This window comes from Pinus tabuliformis, chromosome 9, assembly GCF_031772625.1.
Source record: "Pinus tabuliformis cultivar Carrire ecotype Pingquan chromosome 9, CPIR1, whole genome shotgun sequence".
Taxonomy (NCBI): Eukaryota; Viridiplantae; Streptophyta; class Pinopsida; order Pinales; family Pinaceae; genus Pinus; species Pinus tabuliformis.
Window position 1 is genome coordinate 461,441,650 of NC_142307.1, and position 19,423 is coordinate 461,461,072.

Consider the following 19,423-nt stretch of genomic DNA (forward strand, 5'->3'; position numbering starts at 1 on the left):
TTTTGATGAATATAGAATTTTGGATCGAGTTTCATCCACTTCATGCTAGAATGAAAGCATCTAAATTGTAAAGCGTTGTACTGATTGGTGTAAGTAATGATCTTGGAAACATGTGTGGTCGTCAATTGCACAACATATACACACAAAGTTACTTTCATATTTATTCTTCTTTCATATACATATTTAATCCAAACCAAGTTTCCTTCATCTTAAGAATATATGATATTGTTACATTGTGCAATAATATATTATTGCTAAGAATATTCAAATAGTATCCTTTCTTCCGTCATATTTATAGTTGATATCCTTACATTGTGGATTAATAGATTATGGCTTAGAATATTCAAATACTCTCCACTAAAGTATCATTTATTCTTTAATAATTGTGCATAGAGACCTAAATTTAACAACTTCGCTAAATTTACAACCCTTTGAAGTCACCTTTGATAGTTCATGCACATTGGCCACATGTGCATCTGGTGTCATGGAGGGATGGGAAACCTTCCGAAAACAATGCTGACTTTATTGGGTTCTATAGACTATGAGGTCTCAGGAGGTTGCTCTCACATCCTTGTTTGATCTGTTGTACATCATGTGACTCTTGACAAGCTGGCCTGCAGCCAGAGCAGACATTAGAGACAGCTCTCCAGCCAAAACTGCTCCTGCCACAATTCTGGCCAAGCGTTGAGAATTGGCACCAGGGCATTGTGCATTTGCTCCTTTGACTCCCAGCAAATTTAAGCAAGCAGCTTGTGAAGCCAACTGCGTTCCTCCTCCCACAGTTCCCACCTGCAAGCAATGCATACAAATATGGCAACTTTCAGAATAATTTGGAAGGAGGTTGAAGGGCAGTAATCACTTTTCTTTTCAATCCTACTTGATGACTCAAACGATGGTTAAGCTACCCAAATCAAAGTCCCCCCAGAGATAAACAGCCCTTAAGTCATAATACACCAAATCTTCTTTAAATTTATGTGATTCCTAGAAACCTTGTCCATTAAAATCAACAAGCGATTACATTCAACATAATCTAGCTGAGCACAGAAAGATTTCTCTATAAATTTAACTAGAATCGTTACCATCATCTTCTTCAATTTCCCCAAAACCCCAAATCAGCCTTAATCCAATAGACCTCAATTGCTTCTCTTTACAGACATGACCTAAAGGTGGTCTTAGAAAAGTAATCTGCGAAGATTTTCTTACCTCAATACAAGACATTGTAGTTGATACATGCAGATCCTTGCCACCATTGGCAGCCTCCATCATTGTAATGCAATGAGAACTCTCAACGTTTTGGGCAGGATCTTGGCCAGTTGCAATAAATATAGCAGAGACAATATTGGATGCATGGGCATTGAAGCCCCCCATGGCACCAGCTAGTGCAGACCCAGTTAAGTTCTTGAGCATGTTCAGCTCCAACAAAGCTGGAACAGTTGTCTTCAAGACCTTGCTAACAACTGCCTCCGTGATGACAGCATCACACACCACTGATTTTCCACGCCCTTCAATCCAGTTCACAGCTGCAGGTTTCTTGTCTGCACAGAAATTGCCTGGCCAAAGCTCTGGCATTAGACAAAAAGCCCAACATAGCAAAATCTAAAAAATAACCACTGAATTGGGAACCAAGAGTCGAGGAAACTCAAAACAGGGATGACCCAAAAGCCAAATACCAATCAGAACTGCATAGACAAACTCACCTGAAACACTGATAACATCCATGTCATGAAATTCATTTTGAAGAAAATCCAAAACATTCTGCACGCCCTTGGACACCATATTCATCCCCATGGCATCCCCAGTGAAGCAAGAAAACCTCATATACAGGTTCCTCCCTGCAATTGCACACCTTATGCCTTGCAGCTTGGCAAATCTGCTGGTGCTGTTATGCAGATCAGATCAACAAGAAAGAGTGAACATCCACAAAATTGTTATTCCTCACAAGTGTTTTCATATCAACAAGAAAGAGTCAACACCCAGATAATGATTATTAGTCATCCTATTTGATGGTTTCTTTCCCAAAAGTATCAAGAAAGAGTCAACACCCAGATAATGATTATTAGTCATCCTATTTGATTATTTCTTTCGCAAAAGGATCAAAATTCATGAATCTCTAGGTGAAATTTTAACTTTGGTAAATTTGGAGTTATAAAGTGCAAGAGAAACACATGGCTATACCTGTTGAATATCGCAGACAAATTCTCAGAGTTATTGATATCTTCAATATAAAACTTGAGATCTGTAGCTCTCTTGGCAGTGGGGAATCTGACCACAGGAGCTCTGGTCATCCCATCTCTGAGAAGCACACTGGTAGCACCACCAGAAATATGAATGGCCTTGCAACCTCTATTGGTGCTTGCAACCAAGCAGCCCTCCGTGGTGGACATGGGTACCATGTATTCAATCCCATCAAGCAGAAGAGGCCCTGCAACCCCCACAGGAATCTGCACATACCCAACAGGTAGTTCACAGCATTGGCCAAGAATGGATCCATAATCAAATCCCTCCAAAGGCAACCCATCCAGAGATCTCCCAGTTATCATCTCCAAGGCCCTTCTTCTCACCCATGCAGATCTCCTACAGTCCCCAAGAGCAGACTCCAGGGAATAAGAAGCCACAGTCCCATTGCAAACAGCAGCTGCAATATCGTCATCGTCATTATCCCCCAACAAATTCCCCTTGAGCTGTACTTGAGGAGGACTAGGTTTAACAACAACTTCTTCCTTGGGAGCAAGGCTCATCAACTCTACTTCACTCACATCATCATCATCATTGCTCCCAGTGACAAAATTCTGGACATAATCAATGCCAAAGAATCCCACCAAATATATGAAGGAAGCAAGCTGAGTCACAATGGCCACCAACTCCCATAAGGTGAGCAAATGAAGGGGCGTTGCAGTCCTGCTCTTCTCCTTCCATCTTTTCATGAGAAAATAGGAAGAAGAGAAAAACAAGACAAAGAACACCTTGTTGGTCAGTCCCACAGGCAGTGGCAGAGCATCCGATGCCAATCCCTTTGAATTCTGATTCTTGCCTCTGCAACAATCCATTTCTCCACCAATTTTTCTCAATAGACTCTCTAAAAAGGGAAGACTCCAAACACTTGGCTTGGGAATTGGCCTTTTAAACCTATGTACAAGGGAAAGGGATGCAATACCAGGAAAGGAAGGTGCTTGTATTTATAATCCCACTATTTTGTCCTGTCTTATTGCTTCATGTCAAACTGTGACTTTCGTCGAAATTATTAGCATTCGATCCAAGAATTTCCTCGAAAGAAAAAGCGAATTTCTCTACTGGTTAATGCCGTAGTTCACTGGTTAGACGTTTTGGGGTTTCCAGTTATATTTTTAGGTTAGACGTTTGGGGGTTTTTCTAGTTATATTTTTAGGTTCAAATTGTTTTGCGGGGAATTTTTGAAATTACAAATTTGAATGGTAAATTCTCTACCATTCAAATATTTAATAAAAAAATAACATATATATAATCAAAATTACATTTCAAATAATAAAAAATAAGCAGATTCCTGGAAAAAAAAATCCCCTAATCTGTCAGTGGCCTTTTTAATTTACACTGGAATTTAACATTGTAATTAAAAAGCATATAAAAAAATCCAACAACTCATTGAATTTTCCAGTCCGTCTATCTTCGAAGAAAAACAAACAACTCAGCCATTGAAATTTTGGCCTCAGCGGCTCGTCCAAAAAATTTTATCTAACGACTACCACAAATTATCTTGCATGATGTGTTTTTCGAACATGTGGTTGAGTAGTGCAGTGGCATCATTAATTGTTTTCGAAAATGTCGGAGGAAAATATTTATAAGATTAATTTATGTTATTTGTTTTTTTGGATAAGTACAGTAATTTATGACAAGGAGTACCTTAACAGTCCACTTATTCATTAATTGTTTTCGAAAATATCTCAAGGTAGATTAGTATCATAAATTGCTTTCGAAAATGTCTCAGGACAGATTAGTATCGTGAATTGCGCTTTCAAAAATGTCGAAAGAACATATTTACAAGATTAATTTCATCTTAAGCGATTTATCATTATTTAATAGAAAAATGAATATATAATTTCTTTTTTTTTTTCTTTTTCTTTTTAGTTTTATGATATGTTTGTTTGTAACTAGATTATTTATATCAGGTTAAGATAAATATTTAATTTTATGTTATTACATATTTATTTGTAATGATATTATTCACCAAAATTCCAATCTCATATTATAATAAACATTTAATCTAGTATTATGACATGTTTGTATAGAAATTCTAATCTCATGCTATAACAAATATTTAATCTCATGTTATAACATGCTTATTTATAAGCAAAATTATTTACTTTTTCTTTCAAAATAACAAATAAATATTATAATCAAAATAACAGATAGATCTTATAACTAGTACTAAATCAATACAGTAAACCACTTACAAAAATGTTCAAAAAAACAAAATGATGCAAACATCAAAGTTTGAGTTGTACATTGATATTCTTATTAAAAATGGAAATGGAAATGGAAAGGCACCATTTTTTTTTACGAGCGGTGGCCCGTGTCCAAAAGAAGGCAATGTTCATTTATCTGTGTCTGTCATTCTGGATTTACTTTTATGGGAAGAAGGGTGACGTATGAGCCTAAATCACAGCAAGACCACTGAACGCCGCGATCGTCACCCTACAGCGATGTTGTCGCCACGTTAAATGAAATAATTAAGATTAGTAAGAAATCAATTCTTCACCGTACATGATTCATTGAATTGCGGTTACCATGTGTATTTTTGAATGGTTTATATAATTTTAATTTAATTATTAATAATTAATAAAGGAAGGTTAAGGATTTAATTTATGTGGAATATTTTAATAGTTATAAGAATGGAAAGTTTAGATTTATCTCAAAAATAGTTAAGTGTTTTTTGTTTTTCAATGTAATTAACACATTTATATAAATAGAATAGTTGGTAAGTATTAATACACATCAATTTACTATAATAATCAAAACATCTACTTCATAATAATACACATGTCATTGTCAATATTAAAAAGTCATAAAATTAATTAAATTATAATTTTATTTTAAATTATTATTATTATTAATTATAAAAATAATTAATATAAGTTAAATATATTTGACTAAAGTAGAACTTTATTTTAAATTATTATTAATATTAATTATAAAAATAATTAATATAAGTTAAATATATTTGGCTATACATTATAGGAAAATATATTTTTATTTTTGTACTTATATTAATTATTTTTATATATTTGTCTATATAAATATATTTTCCTATGTAACTAATAGTTGGATGATGTGATAACATGTAATAAGATTCGATTGTAACAAGATAAATGGTAAAACAAAAGACAGGGGTAATAATTCCTTTTACTATGTTTGGAAATTCTAACTCCAAACGAATGAGTGCTTTGCATACAAGAAGTCTTCTTAACCTTGATCTTGTCTTACATTATGTGGATACATGCTATATTTATGAACATGTACTTGACATGTATATTAGTTGGTCTTTACTTACAGGTGGATCTGTCAAAGAATTGGAGTTTCTTGAGAGATGGGGTGATGTGTTCAGTTGCAAGCAACATGCTTGGCAGAACAAGATGAGATAACTGATGTATTGTTATGTTTATTTATGCACTAAGAATTATGTGTTAATGATAATATGATGCAAGGAGTTGCATGGCAAGAGAGGTTGCCATGAAATCTTGAAGAAGGCTCGGGTTGAGTTTTCTTTTGGAAACACTTGGAACCATGGGGATTCAGTCACGGTGTCTATTGTTAGTCTTGTGCTTTTGGTCTTTTGTGATTTTCTTGCATTTGATTTGCAATTTTGTTATGTCTAGTGCATGATCATGCCACTTTGGTTATGGTGTCGTATTGTTGCTATTTGTGATGACCCCGTAAAACATGTAATTATGAAATGTTACTGTGGTAAGAAACTAACGAGAATTGTTAATTACTTTTATTAAATGAGATTATTATGAAATGAAATATATATTTTTGAAAATGCTGGCAGCCTCCTGGGGGGAGGACTTCTAAAGAAAAGGAAACAGTTATGAAACTGAAAAAGAAACTAACCCTTCACACAGGAAAAGTGCTGGGAGGGAAACCTCTGTGCTGTGGTGACAGACAGAGGGAGAAAATTCCAAGAAAGGAAAACAAGAAGGAAAGAGGGTTAAGTCTGGTAAAGACCAGATAACCCCAGCACGCAGGTGCTAGAGTCTTGTTGAGGGCTGCAGGCCTGCAAGACAGCTCGGGGGGAGAATCCAACGTACTGATGGATCTCAAGGTTGGGTGGATAAGAGAAATTATGTAAAATGCAGGTGAACTTCTGGAGCGTTAACTCCTGTAGCTGGTAGACCAGGTACGAATTATTCACCAGATTCAGATTTCCGTTATCAGTATACTGGGTGTATAGAAGGAAAGTAGATGAATCCAAGTCTCTGTTGCTAACTAGAGGTAAAGAATGTTTAATATTAGAAACAGTTTCTATGAGCATTAGAACTGGTTATTAAGGCAAAAGAACAGAGACCATCTACTGTATGCATTGCATGCTAACTATATGAAAATCGATGCATGCTAACTATATAGAAACTGATGCATATTAACAGTATAGAAACCAATGCATGCCATCTGTATAGAAACTGAAGCATGTTATCTATATAAAAACCGTACGAGTCCTGGAAGACCATAACAGTATGCCGAATATTTAAGTGCATAATATAAAGATGCATTAAACCCTATAACAGCGGGAAGATTCACTGAAAACTATAACAGTAGAATGATTTATAGAAAAATCAGAACGGCAAAGAGAATTATTGCAGTTCTAGAGCGAACAAGAAAAACATATTGAAATAGTACTGTTGTTCATAGCATATAATGAAGCCGTAACAAGGGATGTAGTCAGACCCTGTACCAAGGGTTTACCTTTCATTATATTCGAGAACAAGTATAAAATCATCACTGTGTTATCACTCGCCAGAACTCATTCGGCTCAGAGTACAGGGGTTGATACTATTATCCATATAAAGGCGACATGGTGTCACCTGGTAATAGAACCCTGCTGTGGTAAACGGCCATGCAACCGTCGTAATATAAGTCATGTATAATGAGCAAATAAATGACCGTTACCATAAACCCTTAAATAAAACAAACGCAACTCTGTGAACCAAAGGAAATACGATAACCTCTAATATAAGACGAGCTCAAATATGTCTTTGAGTCAATATTATATGCGTATAAACAAGACAGGTCACTAGTGCCAACTGTATCAGATGAACAAATTTATACATCGTATTCAAAGGAATATATATTAACCTTATGATAAACAGAAACCCCCATGGGTATAACGACAGTATGATTACCCAAGTGTCCAGAGAGCCGAAGAAGACTCTCATTCCTCCATAAATACAGACAAAAAATTGTGATTTAATATTCAACATTTTCGACAATATGAGAAACAGAGAGGAGTAAATATCCTGAGTTCATTGAGTCGATTCGGTCCCGGCTAGGAGGCCGTGGACTCTTAAATAAACATACATACAACCCTGGCATATTGCCAAAAAAGATACTTAACATAAGATTGTATAAATCAAAGAGAACGCAGGTTCCGGCATGGAATGGCCGACCGCGAATCGAAACCAGGGTTTGACTGAGTGAAGAAACCCTGAGACATTAAAGAAAAAACCGCCATGAGGAACTCCTCAGGCTAAGAGAATCAACATAAGACACACTGCATAAGAATAAACCCTCACCCATCAGGTGGAAGCGCAAGCTCTGCATCAATTTATGATGGGGTAAATACCTGGAAGTGCCACGGTCGCATATTCGCTTCTGGAACGGCTGAAGGATCGTGATGTAAACACCTGACACAGTGAAAGCATTTGAGATTAGTTCATGACTGAAGTATCCCAGAACTAATGAACCGGGCAGTAAACAAAAGCACTGTACATATATATATAAATCCAAACAGCTGAGGAAAGACCTGTAATCGGCGGGCTATGGTCATTGAAATACCTGGAATAGCGTTGCAGACCTGGTAGATGATGCGAGGAAGACACCGCCGAGCTGAGCAGTACTCAGCCTCCCGAAACATGTGCAAATGAACCGAATGAAGTAGCTCAGTGGTATATAAATCACCACTAAACCCTTGGGCTAATTCAAGCCCTTAGATCTTAACATGCAATCCTCACCGTTCAATCGACTGGGAGCTTGGCGCGTAAACTCTAGCGTTTCAACCAAGGAATCACGTGGACTCAGCACGACACTAGCCACCTGGCGAAGGTAGGTGAAGTGAGTTAAGATTACGCTCACCACCTGGCGCTGGAGCTGGCCGGAGCAGCAACCGGTGATTGCAATAACCATTAACTTAGCCTTTAATTTCGTAAAGGTTGCCAATTGGGTCAGGTAACATTAAACCAAGGGAGAAACCTTATTATAGCAGGGTTGGTATACGTATATGTAAATATAGCAGTGGAGAACGATGCCTTGCATACATATTTATTCTATGATCGGATGGATGAATAGTAAAAGTAATAAGTTCTGTAATATTTTTTTAAAATTTTGTATATTGTCGATGGGTCGTGACAATGTGGTATCAGAGCAGAGGTTTCAAAACTGTGGCCTCTGGAGCAGTAAGATCCAGCTGCATGGAAGATTATCATATAGTACATATATGAGGAAGAATTAATTCAACTAACTGATTTTGTTTATTAATTAGGAGATAAATACAGAAACAACAATCCGCTAACAGTCAACAATAAAGATGGAGGAAATGCAGGGAGCTGACGGTATTCTTCGGGAAAATCCAGAGCTGTGGGTACAGCTTGGTGCAGAGACACGCAGTACCAATCTGGCGATACTAGAAACTGTTCGAGAACTGAAAAGTGAGATGGCACGTTTGCGAGAAGACAACGCGCGATTGACAGTGGAGCAGGAAAGAATATTGAAGAGTTTGTCGGACAGACAAAACCCACCATTAGCCAATCCCAGTGCGGAACAGCAAAGGGGAACTGAAGAACGAAATTACCCAACTGCACCTGAAATTTCAGAGGAAAAGGAGGACCATTCTGATAACGTACTGGAACAACAAACCTCAAAACGACAGAAAATGGAATTACAGGGGGAATTCCGAAAAATTAAACCTCCACATTTCGATGGGGAACAAGAGGAAGCAGCAGAAGCATGGTTAATCAACATGAACAAGTATTTCCAGTTGTATGAGTATGATCAGAATCTGAAGGCACGGCTGGCCATCTTCCAGCTACAAGGCAAGGCAACCCTGTGGTGGGAAGAAACCAAGATTGTAAAAGGAGTAAGTGAGCAGAACATAATGTGGGAAAAATTTCAAAAGTACTTCAAAGAGAGATATCTAACCGAGCGATTCTATGATGAGAAAGCATGGGAATTCCATGATTTACGGCTAGGACAACAGTCTATGGACGAGTTCATTAACCGCTTCACTTCCCTGCTTCGCTACGTGCCATATATTAAGGAGGAAAAGGCCAAGGTGCAGAGATTTGTGAGTAGTCTACCTGCCTATATAAGGGAACGCATTGAGTTTGATAATCCCAGAACAATGGATGAGGCGATTCGTAAGGCAAGAATCTGTTACCAGCAAAACAAACAGAAAGGAGACATTTCAAATAAAAGATGGAATGAAAGAAAGGGCAACAGAATTGCTGGTAATAATAAAGGGAGTCGCAGTAATGGCAGCAAGGGTGCTGGTAAGGGACAGATTAGCAGAAATGTAGCAAAGAGTACCTTTCGGACTAAACCAAGTGAGAGCAGAATCAGTGAACCACCTGCCAGGTCAGACCTTGAAGGGATGACCAGACCTCCAGTCCAATGTTGGGGTTGTGGAGGACCGCACTATGTTAAGAACTGCCCTCAGCGTAAAGGAGTGGACCAAATATCTCAGATCCAAGAAGCATCGACTGTTGGGGAAGTGGCGCGCAGCATGCCAAGAATTAACGCAGCCTTGGATGACCGTCAAGCGGAATACCATCCAACCATGGTGGAGTTTGAAGGTAAAATTTCAAACCTTTCTATAGCTGTTCTTATTGACCCAGGAGCTACTTTAAGTTATGTTAGCCCAAAAATAGTAGAACAGTGTAAGTTACCTTCTGAAAAGTTCAGGAGCCCATGGCTGGTATAGCTAGCCACGGGAGCTAAGAGACGAGTCTTAGCCAAAATTAGTAACTGCTCTTTCAGCATAGCTGGACAGCCAATTACAACAGATCTGAATGTACTTCCATTGGGGTCCTACGACATCTTGATTGGTATGGATTGGCTGGAGAAACATTGGTCGTTGGTAAACTGCAAGACCAAAACCATTTATTACAAGGATGATTTGGGACAGCAACAAGAGTTGCAGGGGATTAAATACCCTGTACAGATCCAACCTATCACTGCTTCCCAGTTAGCTAAATGTCTAAGAAAGAAGTGTCAGATTTACGCTATTCAAGTTGGTTATGCAAACCAGAAAGACAAAACATCTGCACTGGATAGCATTCCGGTAGTACAGGAATTTGTGGATGTTTTTCCTGAAGAGGTACCAGGACTGCCCCCAAAAGGGGATATAGATTTTACTATAGAGTTAACACCAGGGGCAGCCCCAGTGTCACGGGCACCGTACCGAATGAGCGTGCCCGAGTTAACAGAATTAAAAATGCAACTGCAAGAGCTGCTGGATAAGAATTATATCCGCCCCAGCGTGTCACCGTGGGGAGCTCTAGTGTTATTTGTCAAAAAGAAAGATGGAACTCTCCGTATGTGTATAGACTATCGTCAGCTGAACAAGCTCACGATCAAAAACAAATACCCCTTGCCTCGGATTGACGAACTCTTTGATCAAGTGAAGGGGGCAAAGGTATTCTCCAAGATCGATTTGCGATCTGGTTATCATCATATCAGAATTAAAGAAGAGGACATTGCCAAAACCGCTTTCAGAACACGCTACGGGCATTACGAATTTGTGGTGCTGCCCTTTGGTTTGACCAATGCACCTGCCACCTTTATGTGTTTGATGAACAACGTGTTTCACGGGTTCTTGGACAAATTCGTGCTGATATTTATTGATGATATTCTGATATATTCTCGCTCCCATGAGGAACACAAAGAACACCTTAGGATGGTGTTGCAAACTCTTCGAGAACACCAGCTATATGCTAAGTTTAGTAAGTGTGACTTTTTCAAGGAGGAAATCCAAGATTTGGGCCATGTGATTACTAAAGAAGGAATAGCAGTAGATCCTGAGAAGATAAGGACTATTATGGAATGGCCCATACCCAAGGATGTAGCTGATATCAGATCCTTTATGGGACTAGCGGGCTATTACCGAAGATTTGTGGAAGGGTTCTCAAGGATAGCCTACCCTATCACGTCCTTACAGAAAAAGGGGAAGATATTTAAGTGGACCCCAGAATGTCAGCAGAGCTTTGATCGGTTAAAGCATTTACTCACTACTGCACCCATCTTGAGTATAGCGGATCCTAATAAGGATTACGTGGTGCGCACCAATGCAATTAAGGAGGGTGTGGGAGGAGTATTAATGCAAGAAGGAAAAGTAATTGCGTATGAATCAAGGAAACTAAAAGATCATGAGCAGAAATACTCTGCTTACGATCTAGAGTTAACAGCAGTTATCCATGCGCTGAAAATGTGGCGACATTACCTCTTGGGGAGGAAATTTCTGTTGTTAACAGATCACCACAGTTTGACCAATTACTTCAGTCAACCTACATTGAATGCAAGACAGGGTCGTTGGGCAGATTTCCTAAGTGGATTCGATTTCGAGATTAAGCACTTAAAAGGCAAAGAGAACCGGGTGGCTGATGCATTGAGTCGGAAGGTGCAGTGTTTGTGTGAACTTTCAGTTAGCAAGTGGCGGAACTCTCTGTTTGAGCAGATTAAAACAGCAACAATTCAAGATGCTGAATACCAACAAATAAAACAGCAGGTACAGCAATCAGTTAAAGAAAAATTACAGCAAGGATATACACTAGACGATGCTGGAGTGCTGTATTTTAATAAGAGATTATATGTACCTGACTCGAATGATCTTAAGAATCTAATTTTGGATGAGTTCCATACCAGTCATTACACTGGCCATCCACGATACCAAAAGATGGTCACTGCTCTTAGGAAGGAATATTATTGTCCTGGAATGAAGAAGCAGGTGGTTGAGTATTTGGCGCGGTGTTTGGAGTGCCAGCAGATTAAGGCAGAACATCTGCATCCGGCCGGGCTATTACAACCTTTGCCTATTCCGGAGTGGAAATGGGAAACCATTTCCATGGATTTTATAACCGATTTTCCACGAACAAAGAAAAGCAATGATTCCATCATGGTGGTGGTTGATAAGTTAAGTGAAGCCGCACACTTCATACCAGTGCAGTCCACTTATAAGGCGGTGCAAATTGCTCACCTTTTTATGCAGAATGTGTTCAGACTGCATGGACTGCCGAAGGTAATCATTTCAGACCGGGATGTAAAGTTTACATCCACCTTTTGGAGGACGTTGTTCGCTGAGTTAGGAACACAGCTGAACTTTAGCACAGCCTACCACCCGCAGACCGATGGTCAAACCGAGCGAGTAAATCAAGTGTTGGAAGATATGTTGAGGGCGTATGTGATGCTGAAACCAAACCAATGGGAAGAATATTTACACCTGGTTGAATTCGCATATAACAATGGATATCATACCTCGACACAGTTAAGCCCCTTTGAGGTTCTGTATGGACGAAAATGCCGCACACCCTCAAGTTGGGGTGGACCTGAGGATAAGCTGAGTTTGGGTCCGGAAATGCTTAAAGAAATGGAAGACATGGTGACAAGGGTGCGTGCCAATTTGAAGGCTGCACAGGACAGGCAAAAAAGTTTTGCTGACAGAAAAAGAAGATTTAAAGAATATCAGGTTGGTGACCATGTGCTTGTGAGGATCCAAGCCAGAAGAAGCACACTGCAATGGAGCGGATGTGCCAAGCTGGCTCCTCGGTACTTTGGACCTTTTCAGATCTTGGCTAGAGTGGGGCCGGTGGCTTACCAACTCACCTTGCCAAGCCATATTAAGATTCACAACGTTTTCCACGTTTCTGTTCTAAAGAAATATGTATACGATCCTAAACATGTGATCAAATGGCAAGATGTTCGGGTAAGAATTATTTCCGTTGTTTGAACATGCAGATATACTCAACAGAAACTGACTAAAGGTATTGACTGTCTGCAGGTCGAACCGGAAGGCAAGGTTCTGGTCGAACCACAGAGCATTCTCGACCGGAGAGAAGTGCGGCTGCGGAAACGAGTTATTACCCAAATTAAAGTGTTGTGGCAGCACTATGGGCCTGAGGAGGCTACTTGGGAAGACGAGGAGCTTATGAGGAAAGTTTACCTAGACTTATTTGAAGGGAATAGACATCGGGACGATGTCCAATCCCATGGGGGGGAGATGTGATGACCCCGTAAAACATGTAATTATGAAATGTTACTGTGGTAAGAAACTAATGAGAATTGTTAATTACTTTTATTAAATGAGATTATTATGAAATGAAATATATATTTTTGAAAATGCTAGCAGCCTCGTGGGGGGAGGACTTCTAAAGAAAAGGAAACAGTTATGAAACTGAAAAAGAAACTAACCCTTCACACAGGAAAAGTGTTGGGAGGGAAACCTCTGTGCTGTGGTGACAGACAGAGGGAGAAAATTCCAAGAAAGGAAAACAAGAAGGAAAGAGGGTTAAGTCTGGTAAAGACCAGATAACCCCAGCACGCAGGTGCTAGAGTCTTGTTGAGGGCTGCAAGCCTGCAAGACAGCTCGGGGGGAGAATCCAACGTACTGATGGATCTCAAGGTTGGGTGGATAAGAGCAATTATGTAAAATGCAGGTGAACTTCTGGAGCGTTAACTCCTGTAGCTGGTAGACCAGGTACGAATTATTCACCAGATTCAGATTTCTGTTATCAGTATACTGGGTGTATAGAAGGAAAGTAGATGAATCCAAGTCTCTGTTGCTAACTAGAGGTAAAGAATGTTTAATATTAGAAACAATTTCTATGAGCATTAGAACTGGTTATTAAGGCAAAAGAACAGAGACCATCTACTGTATGCATTGCATGCTAACTATATGAAAATCGATGCATGTTAACTATATAGAAACCGATGCATATTAACAGTATAGAAACCAATGCATGCCATCTGTATAGAAACTGAAGCATGTTATCTATATAAAAACCGTACGAGTCCTGGAAGACCATAACAGTATGCCGAATATTTAAGTGCATAATATAAATATGCATTAAACCCTATAACAGCGGGAAGATTCACTGAAAACTATAACAGTAGAATGATTTATAGAAAAATCAGAACGACAAAGAGAATTATTGCAGTTCTAGAGCGAACAAGAAAAACATATTGAAATAGTACTGTTGTTCATAGCATATAATGAAGCCGTAACAAGGGATGTAGTCAGACCCTGTACCAAGGGTTTACCTTTCATTATATTCGAGAACAAGTATAAAATCATCACTGTGTTATCACTCGCCAAAACTCATTCGGCTCAGAGTACAGGGGTTGATACTATTATCCATATAAAGGCGACATGGTGTCACCTGGTAATAGAACCCTGCTGTGGTAAACGGCCATGCAACCGCCGTAATATAAGTCATGTATAATGAGAAAATATATGACTGTTACCATAAACCCTTAAATAAAACAAACGCAACTCTGTGAACCAAAGGAAATACGATAACCTCTAATATAAGACGAGCTCAAATATGTCTTTGAGTCAATATTATATGCGTATAAACAAGACAGGTCACTAGTGCCAACTGTATCAGATGAACAAATTTATACATCGTATTCAAAGGAATATATATTAACCTTATGATAAACAGAAACCCCGATGGGTATAACGACAGTATGATTACCCAAGTGTCCAGAGAGCCGAAGAAGACTCTCATTCCTCCATAAATACAGACAAAAACTTGTGATTTAATATTCAACATTTTCGACAATATGAGAAACAGAGAGGAGTAAATATCCTGAGTTCATTGAGTCGATTCGGTCCCGGCTAGGAGGCCGTGGACTCTTAAATAAACATACATACAACCCTGGCATATTGCCAAAATAGATACTTAACATAAGATTGTATAAATCAAAGAGAACGCAGGTTCCGGCATGGAATGGCCGACCGCGAATCGAAACCAGGGTTTGACTGAGTGAAGAAATCGTGAGACATTAAAGAAAAACCGCCATGAGGAACTCCTCAGGCTAAGAGATTCAACATAAGACACACTGCATAAGAATAAACCCTCACCCATCAAGTGGAAGCGCAAGCTCTGCATCAATTTATGATGAGGTAAATACCTGGAAGTGCCACTGTCGCATATTCGCTTCTGGAACGGCTGAAGGATCGTGATGTAAACACCTGACATAGTGAAAGCATTTGAGATTAGTTCATGACTGAAGTATCCTAGAACTAATGAACCGAGCAGTAAACAAAAGCACTGTACATATATATATAAATCCAAACAGCTGAGGAAAGACCTATAATCGGCGGGCTATGGTCATTGAAATACCTGGAATAGCGTTGCAGACCTGGTAGATGATGCGAGGAAGACACCACCGAGTTGAGCAGTACTCAGCCTCCCGAAACATGTGCAAATGAACGAAATGAAGTAGCTCAGTGGTATATAAATCACCACTAAACCCTTGGGCTAATTCAAGCCCTTAGATCTTAACATGCAATCCTCACCGTTCAATCGACTGGGAGCTTGGTGCGTAAACTCTAGCGTTTCAACCAAGGAATCACGTGGACTCAACACGGCACTAGCCACCTGGCGAAGGTAGGTGAAGTGAGTTAAGATTACGCTCACCACCTGGCGCTGGAGCTGGGCGGAGCAGCAACCGGTGATTGCAATAACCATTAACTTAGCCTTTAATTTCATAAAGGTTGCCAATTGGGTCAGGTAACATTAAACCAAGGGAGAAACCTTATTATAGCAGGGTTGGTATACGTATACGTCAATATAGCAGTGGAGAACGATGCCTTGCATACATATTTATTCTATGATCGGATGGATGAATAGTAAAAGTAATAAGTTCTGTAATATTTTTTTAAAATTTTGTATATTGTCGATGGGTTGTGACACTATTGGTTTTCATGGTTTTCTTCTTGTTTGTTTCTTGGCTTGCCTTTTATGTTTTGAGTCTTGGGAATTAGTTTGGGGAAGAGAAAAGTTAAGGGATCTTGGGGAGAGGTCTATGGTATCTAGTAGGTGATCTAAGACACGGATGAAGCTCATTTCATGAGTAAGTGCAATGGAAGGTAAGACTATGATAGTCGGTTGGACTGGTTGGTCGATTGTGGTAAATGGACGATGGTAGTACAAACATGAGAAAGATAACTAGAAAAGGTAAAGTAAATGGATCTGAGGTGTCAGATGCCCTGGATATGTTGGGAATGATTGTTCTTAATGTTGTACATGCTATGCACAAATAAGGAAGCTCTCTTAACCTAGACCTTATGATTTTGGTAGCTATGTTGTGATCATGATTATGTTGATGTTTAATATATGTATACTTTTATGTGTGTATGAATGTCGTTGACTGATAAGATCATGATTGTTTATGTTAATGTTTATGTATATGTATTTATGTATCCATGTACCTATGCCATTGTCTGACAGGGTCATCAGGAATCATCCTTGTAGAGGAATGATTGCTTACATAGGAGAATGATAGGAAGAGGTTCCCGGCTATGAGGAATCAAGTGGGAAGAGTAGTCATGACAAATAAATGAGGTCAGTATCATGTGAATATGAATTTATATTGTCTGTTTGTATTATTCCTATCCTTATGTTATCGACAGGTTACACTGAGGGATACAAAAACAAAATGAAAGCAGTGTGGTCTGTGACATGCTGGGACAAGAATGGATAAGACACTGGAAGGAAGGTTTTTTGGTAAAAAAAATGTGGTTTTGGATGTGTGGTACTATCGTTATGCACATGTTGCATATGTGATGTTATGTGCATGTAGTGTTGTGCAGATATTGCATATGCAGTGCTACGTATAAATGGTGCCATGCAGATGTTGGATATGCAGTGCTATATACATATTGTACTGTGCGCATTATGTATATGTGGTGTTGTGTGCATGTGGTGTTGTGTGCATATGGTGCTATGTACATGTTGGATATGCAGTTCTATGTACATGTGGTGTTGTGTGTTTGGTGTACATGTGGTTCTATGTACATATGGTGTTGTGTGCATAATTGTACAAGTGGTGTTGTGTGCATGTAGTGTTGTGTACATGTTGTACAAGTGGCATTGTGTGCAGGTGATGTTGTGTACATGTAGTGCATGTGATGTTACCATGCACTTGTAATTACTTTTGGAATAATGAATCTTTCATTTACTTGTTCATTTTTAAAAAAAAAATTAGTCATATAATTTGTCCATAATTTCATGGTTGAAATATGTTAAAAACTGAAGGTTTTTACTTACAAGGATGAAAATTTGTCAAAATCTTCAGGTTTTTCTGAATTATGATATTTTTATCTTTAACAACATGGATAGAAATTGTTGGAATTATCAGGATTTGAGACAAGATATTTTATATTTAACAACATGTCTGAGAATTGTTGGAATTTTACAATTTTTCAAATTCCAGATATTTTATCTTTAACTCCATTGCTAAAAATGTCAAAATTGTAACCCAGTTTTTTTTTGTTATTCCAGAATCAACACTTATTTTTTTAGGGGTTTTTTTTCATCCATTTTGCAAAAAAAATTGTTTTTACTTCCATTTACAAAAATGTTGAAAATTTACCCAAAAAAAACATCGTTCTAGCATACACAATTTTCATTTTTGGTTTTTCTTTCATGTTTTTTGGGGGTTTTGCATTAGAGTACCCACTTTGAGTTAACATTTCTCATTTGATCAGTCACTATGTTTTGAGAGGAACGTTGTCGGAAGGATTCACATCCCCGCATTCAATCAACCATGCGTCGGGGACACATGACTAAGTTCATGCACTCTGCCCACCTGTGATTACCTCTTCCCACTAGTCACTACCTCTGCATAACAATACTTTATCATACTTGTTCATGAATGACTTTGCTCGTTCATCTGCTGATTGTTTGTGAATGTTTTTCCCTTGTGTTCTCTCAATTCTGATGTCAATCATGGCATTATTTCGAGTACGGAGAGTGAAGAACTAAAAAATAGCAATCTAGATGGATTTGAAGACTCTAATTTTTATATTGACAAAGACGCTAAGGAATTTGATACTAATATTTCTTATTTTGATGAATATTTTGAAGATCTTGATGTTGAAAATGACAACAAGAAAATCCCGATTTAATTTTCCCTTGAATTAAATAAGGAGAAAACTGTACTTCCACATCACAAGACAATAAGAATGAGTTTACTAAGTTAGTTTCACTTAGTTGGCTCAATTAATTTGAGTTGAGAGCCTAACTTGATTCATGTAGAGTGGTTCCTAAATTTTAGGAGCCTAGGGTGAGTTTAATTTGAGTTGTAATAATCTAATTCAGTTAAACTGAGTTAAAGTCAGTTAAACTAGTTCCAATTGTTGTAGGAGGTCTAGCAGTGGGGTGAAACTTCAGTGTTCAACCAATTAACTGATAAATCAACCCTAATTAACTCATGCATGCATGAAATTCGAGTTACGTAGTTGAGATTGGAGTTCAAGGGAAGTGTACTCTCCATTTTATAATTTTCTGAGTTGTACAAGTGGTGCATGTAGTTAGAGAAGGGGATACAGGGATTGTGTAATTCTAATTGGGAATTTCCATAATTAATAGGGGCTAATTCCCAAGGAAACAGTGCAAAGAAATAGGAGCTTGGCAGGCAGCATAATTGGCTAAGTATTGGCCAAAGTCATCTTGTGAGGCAGTGAGATAGATTATACTTATGTAGAGATTGTTCAAGCTTGTACAAGCATTGTATTTCTTCTCTATTTTCTTACTAATGCAATACAAATAGGAAGGGGTTTTGAGTAGTTTCTTTCCTCTTAGATAAATATTTGAGCATATGTGATTAAATCTTATCTTGTGTTTATGTTGTGATTTCTTGATCAATTAATTATGTTTGTTGATGAGTAGAGTAGATTCAAATCTTTTGTTTTTATAAAATTACATAAGAAATTTGAATCTATAAGGAATTTATACATGGTATTAGAGAAAGAATCACAATAGAATAGAAGAGAATTCGAAGTTTGTGCAGGAGGCTCGAATTAAAAGATCAGTGTTGTAGGCTTTCTCTAGAACTGAGAGGATGACTTCCACTGAACTCAGGCTTGAGTATGCTCTGGAAGGAACCACAAATTTTGTGGCATGGAAGATCCATATGGAGGCGGTATTAGATGATAACGAGCTACTAGATTACATCAAGA

General features: G+C 38.4%; 1 protein-coding gene across 1 annotated transcript; it reads right to left on the minus strand.

Moving 5' to 3' along the window:
• Nucleotides 1–263: 263 nt before the first annotated feature.
• Nucleotides 264–3,317, minus strand: LOC149149190 (3-hydroxy-3-methylglutaryl coenzyme A reductase 1-like). Its single transcript, XM_089438722.1, has 4 exons — nt 2,176–3,317; nt 1,698–1,879; nt 1,204–1,550; nt 264–789 (listed from the first exon to the last, which is right to left on the minus strand). The coding sequence occupies exons 1-4, from the start codon at nt 3,045–3,047 to the stop codon at nt 550–552; spliced, it is 1,641 nt and encodes a 546-aa protein (XP_089294848.1). The 5' UTR covers nt 3,048–3,317; the 3' UTR covers nt 264–549.
• Between the last annotated feature and the right edge of the window lie 16,106 nt (nt 3,318–19,423).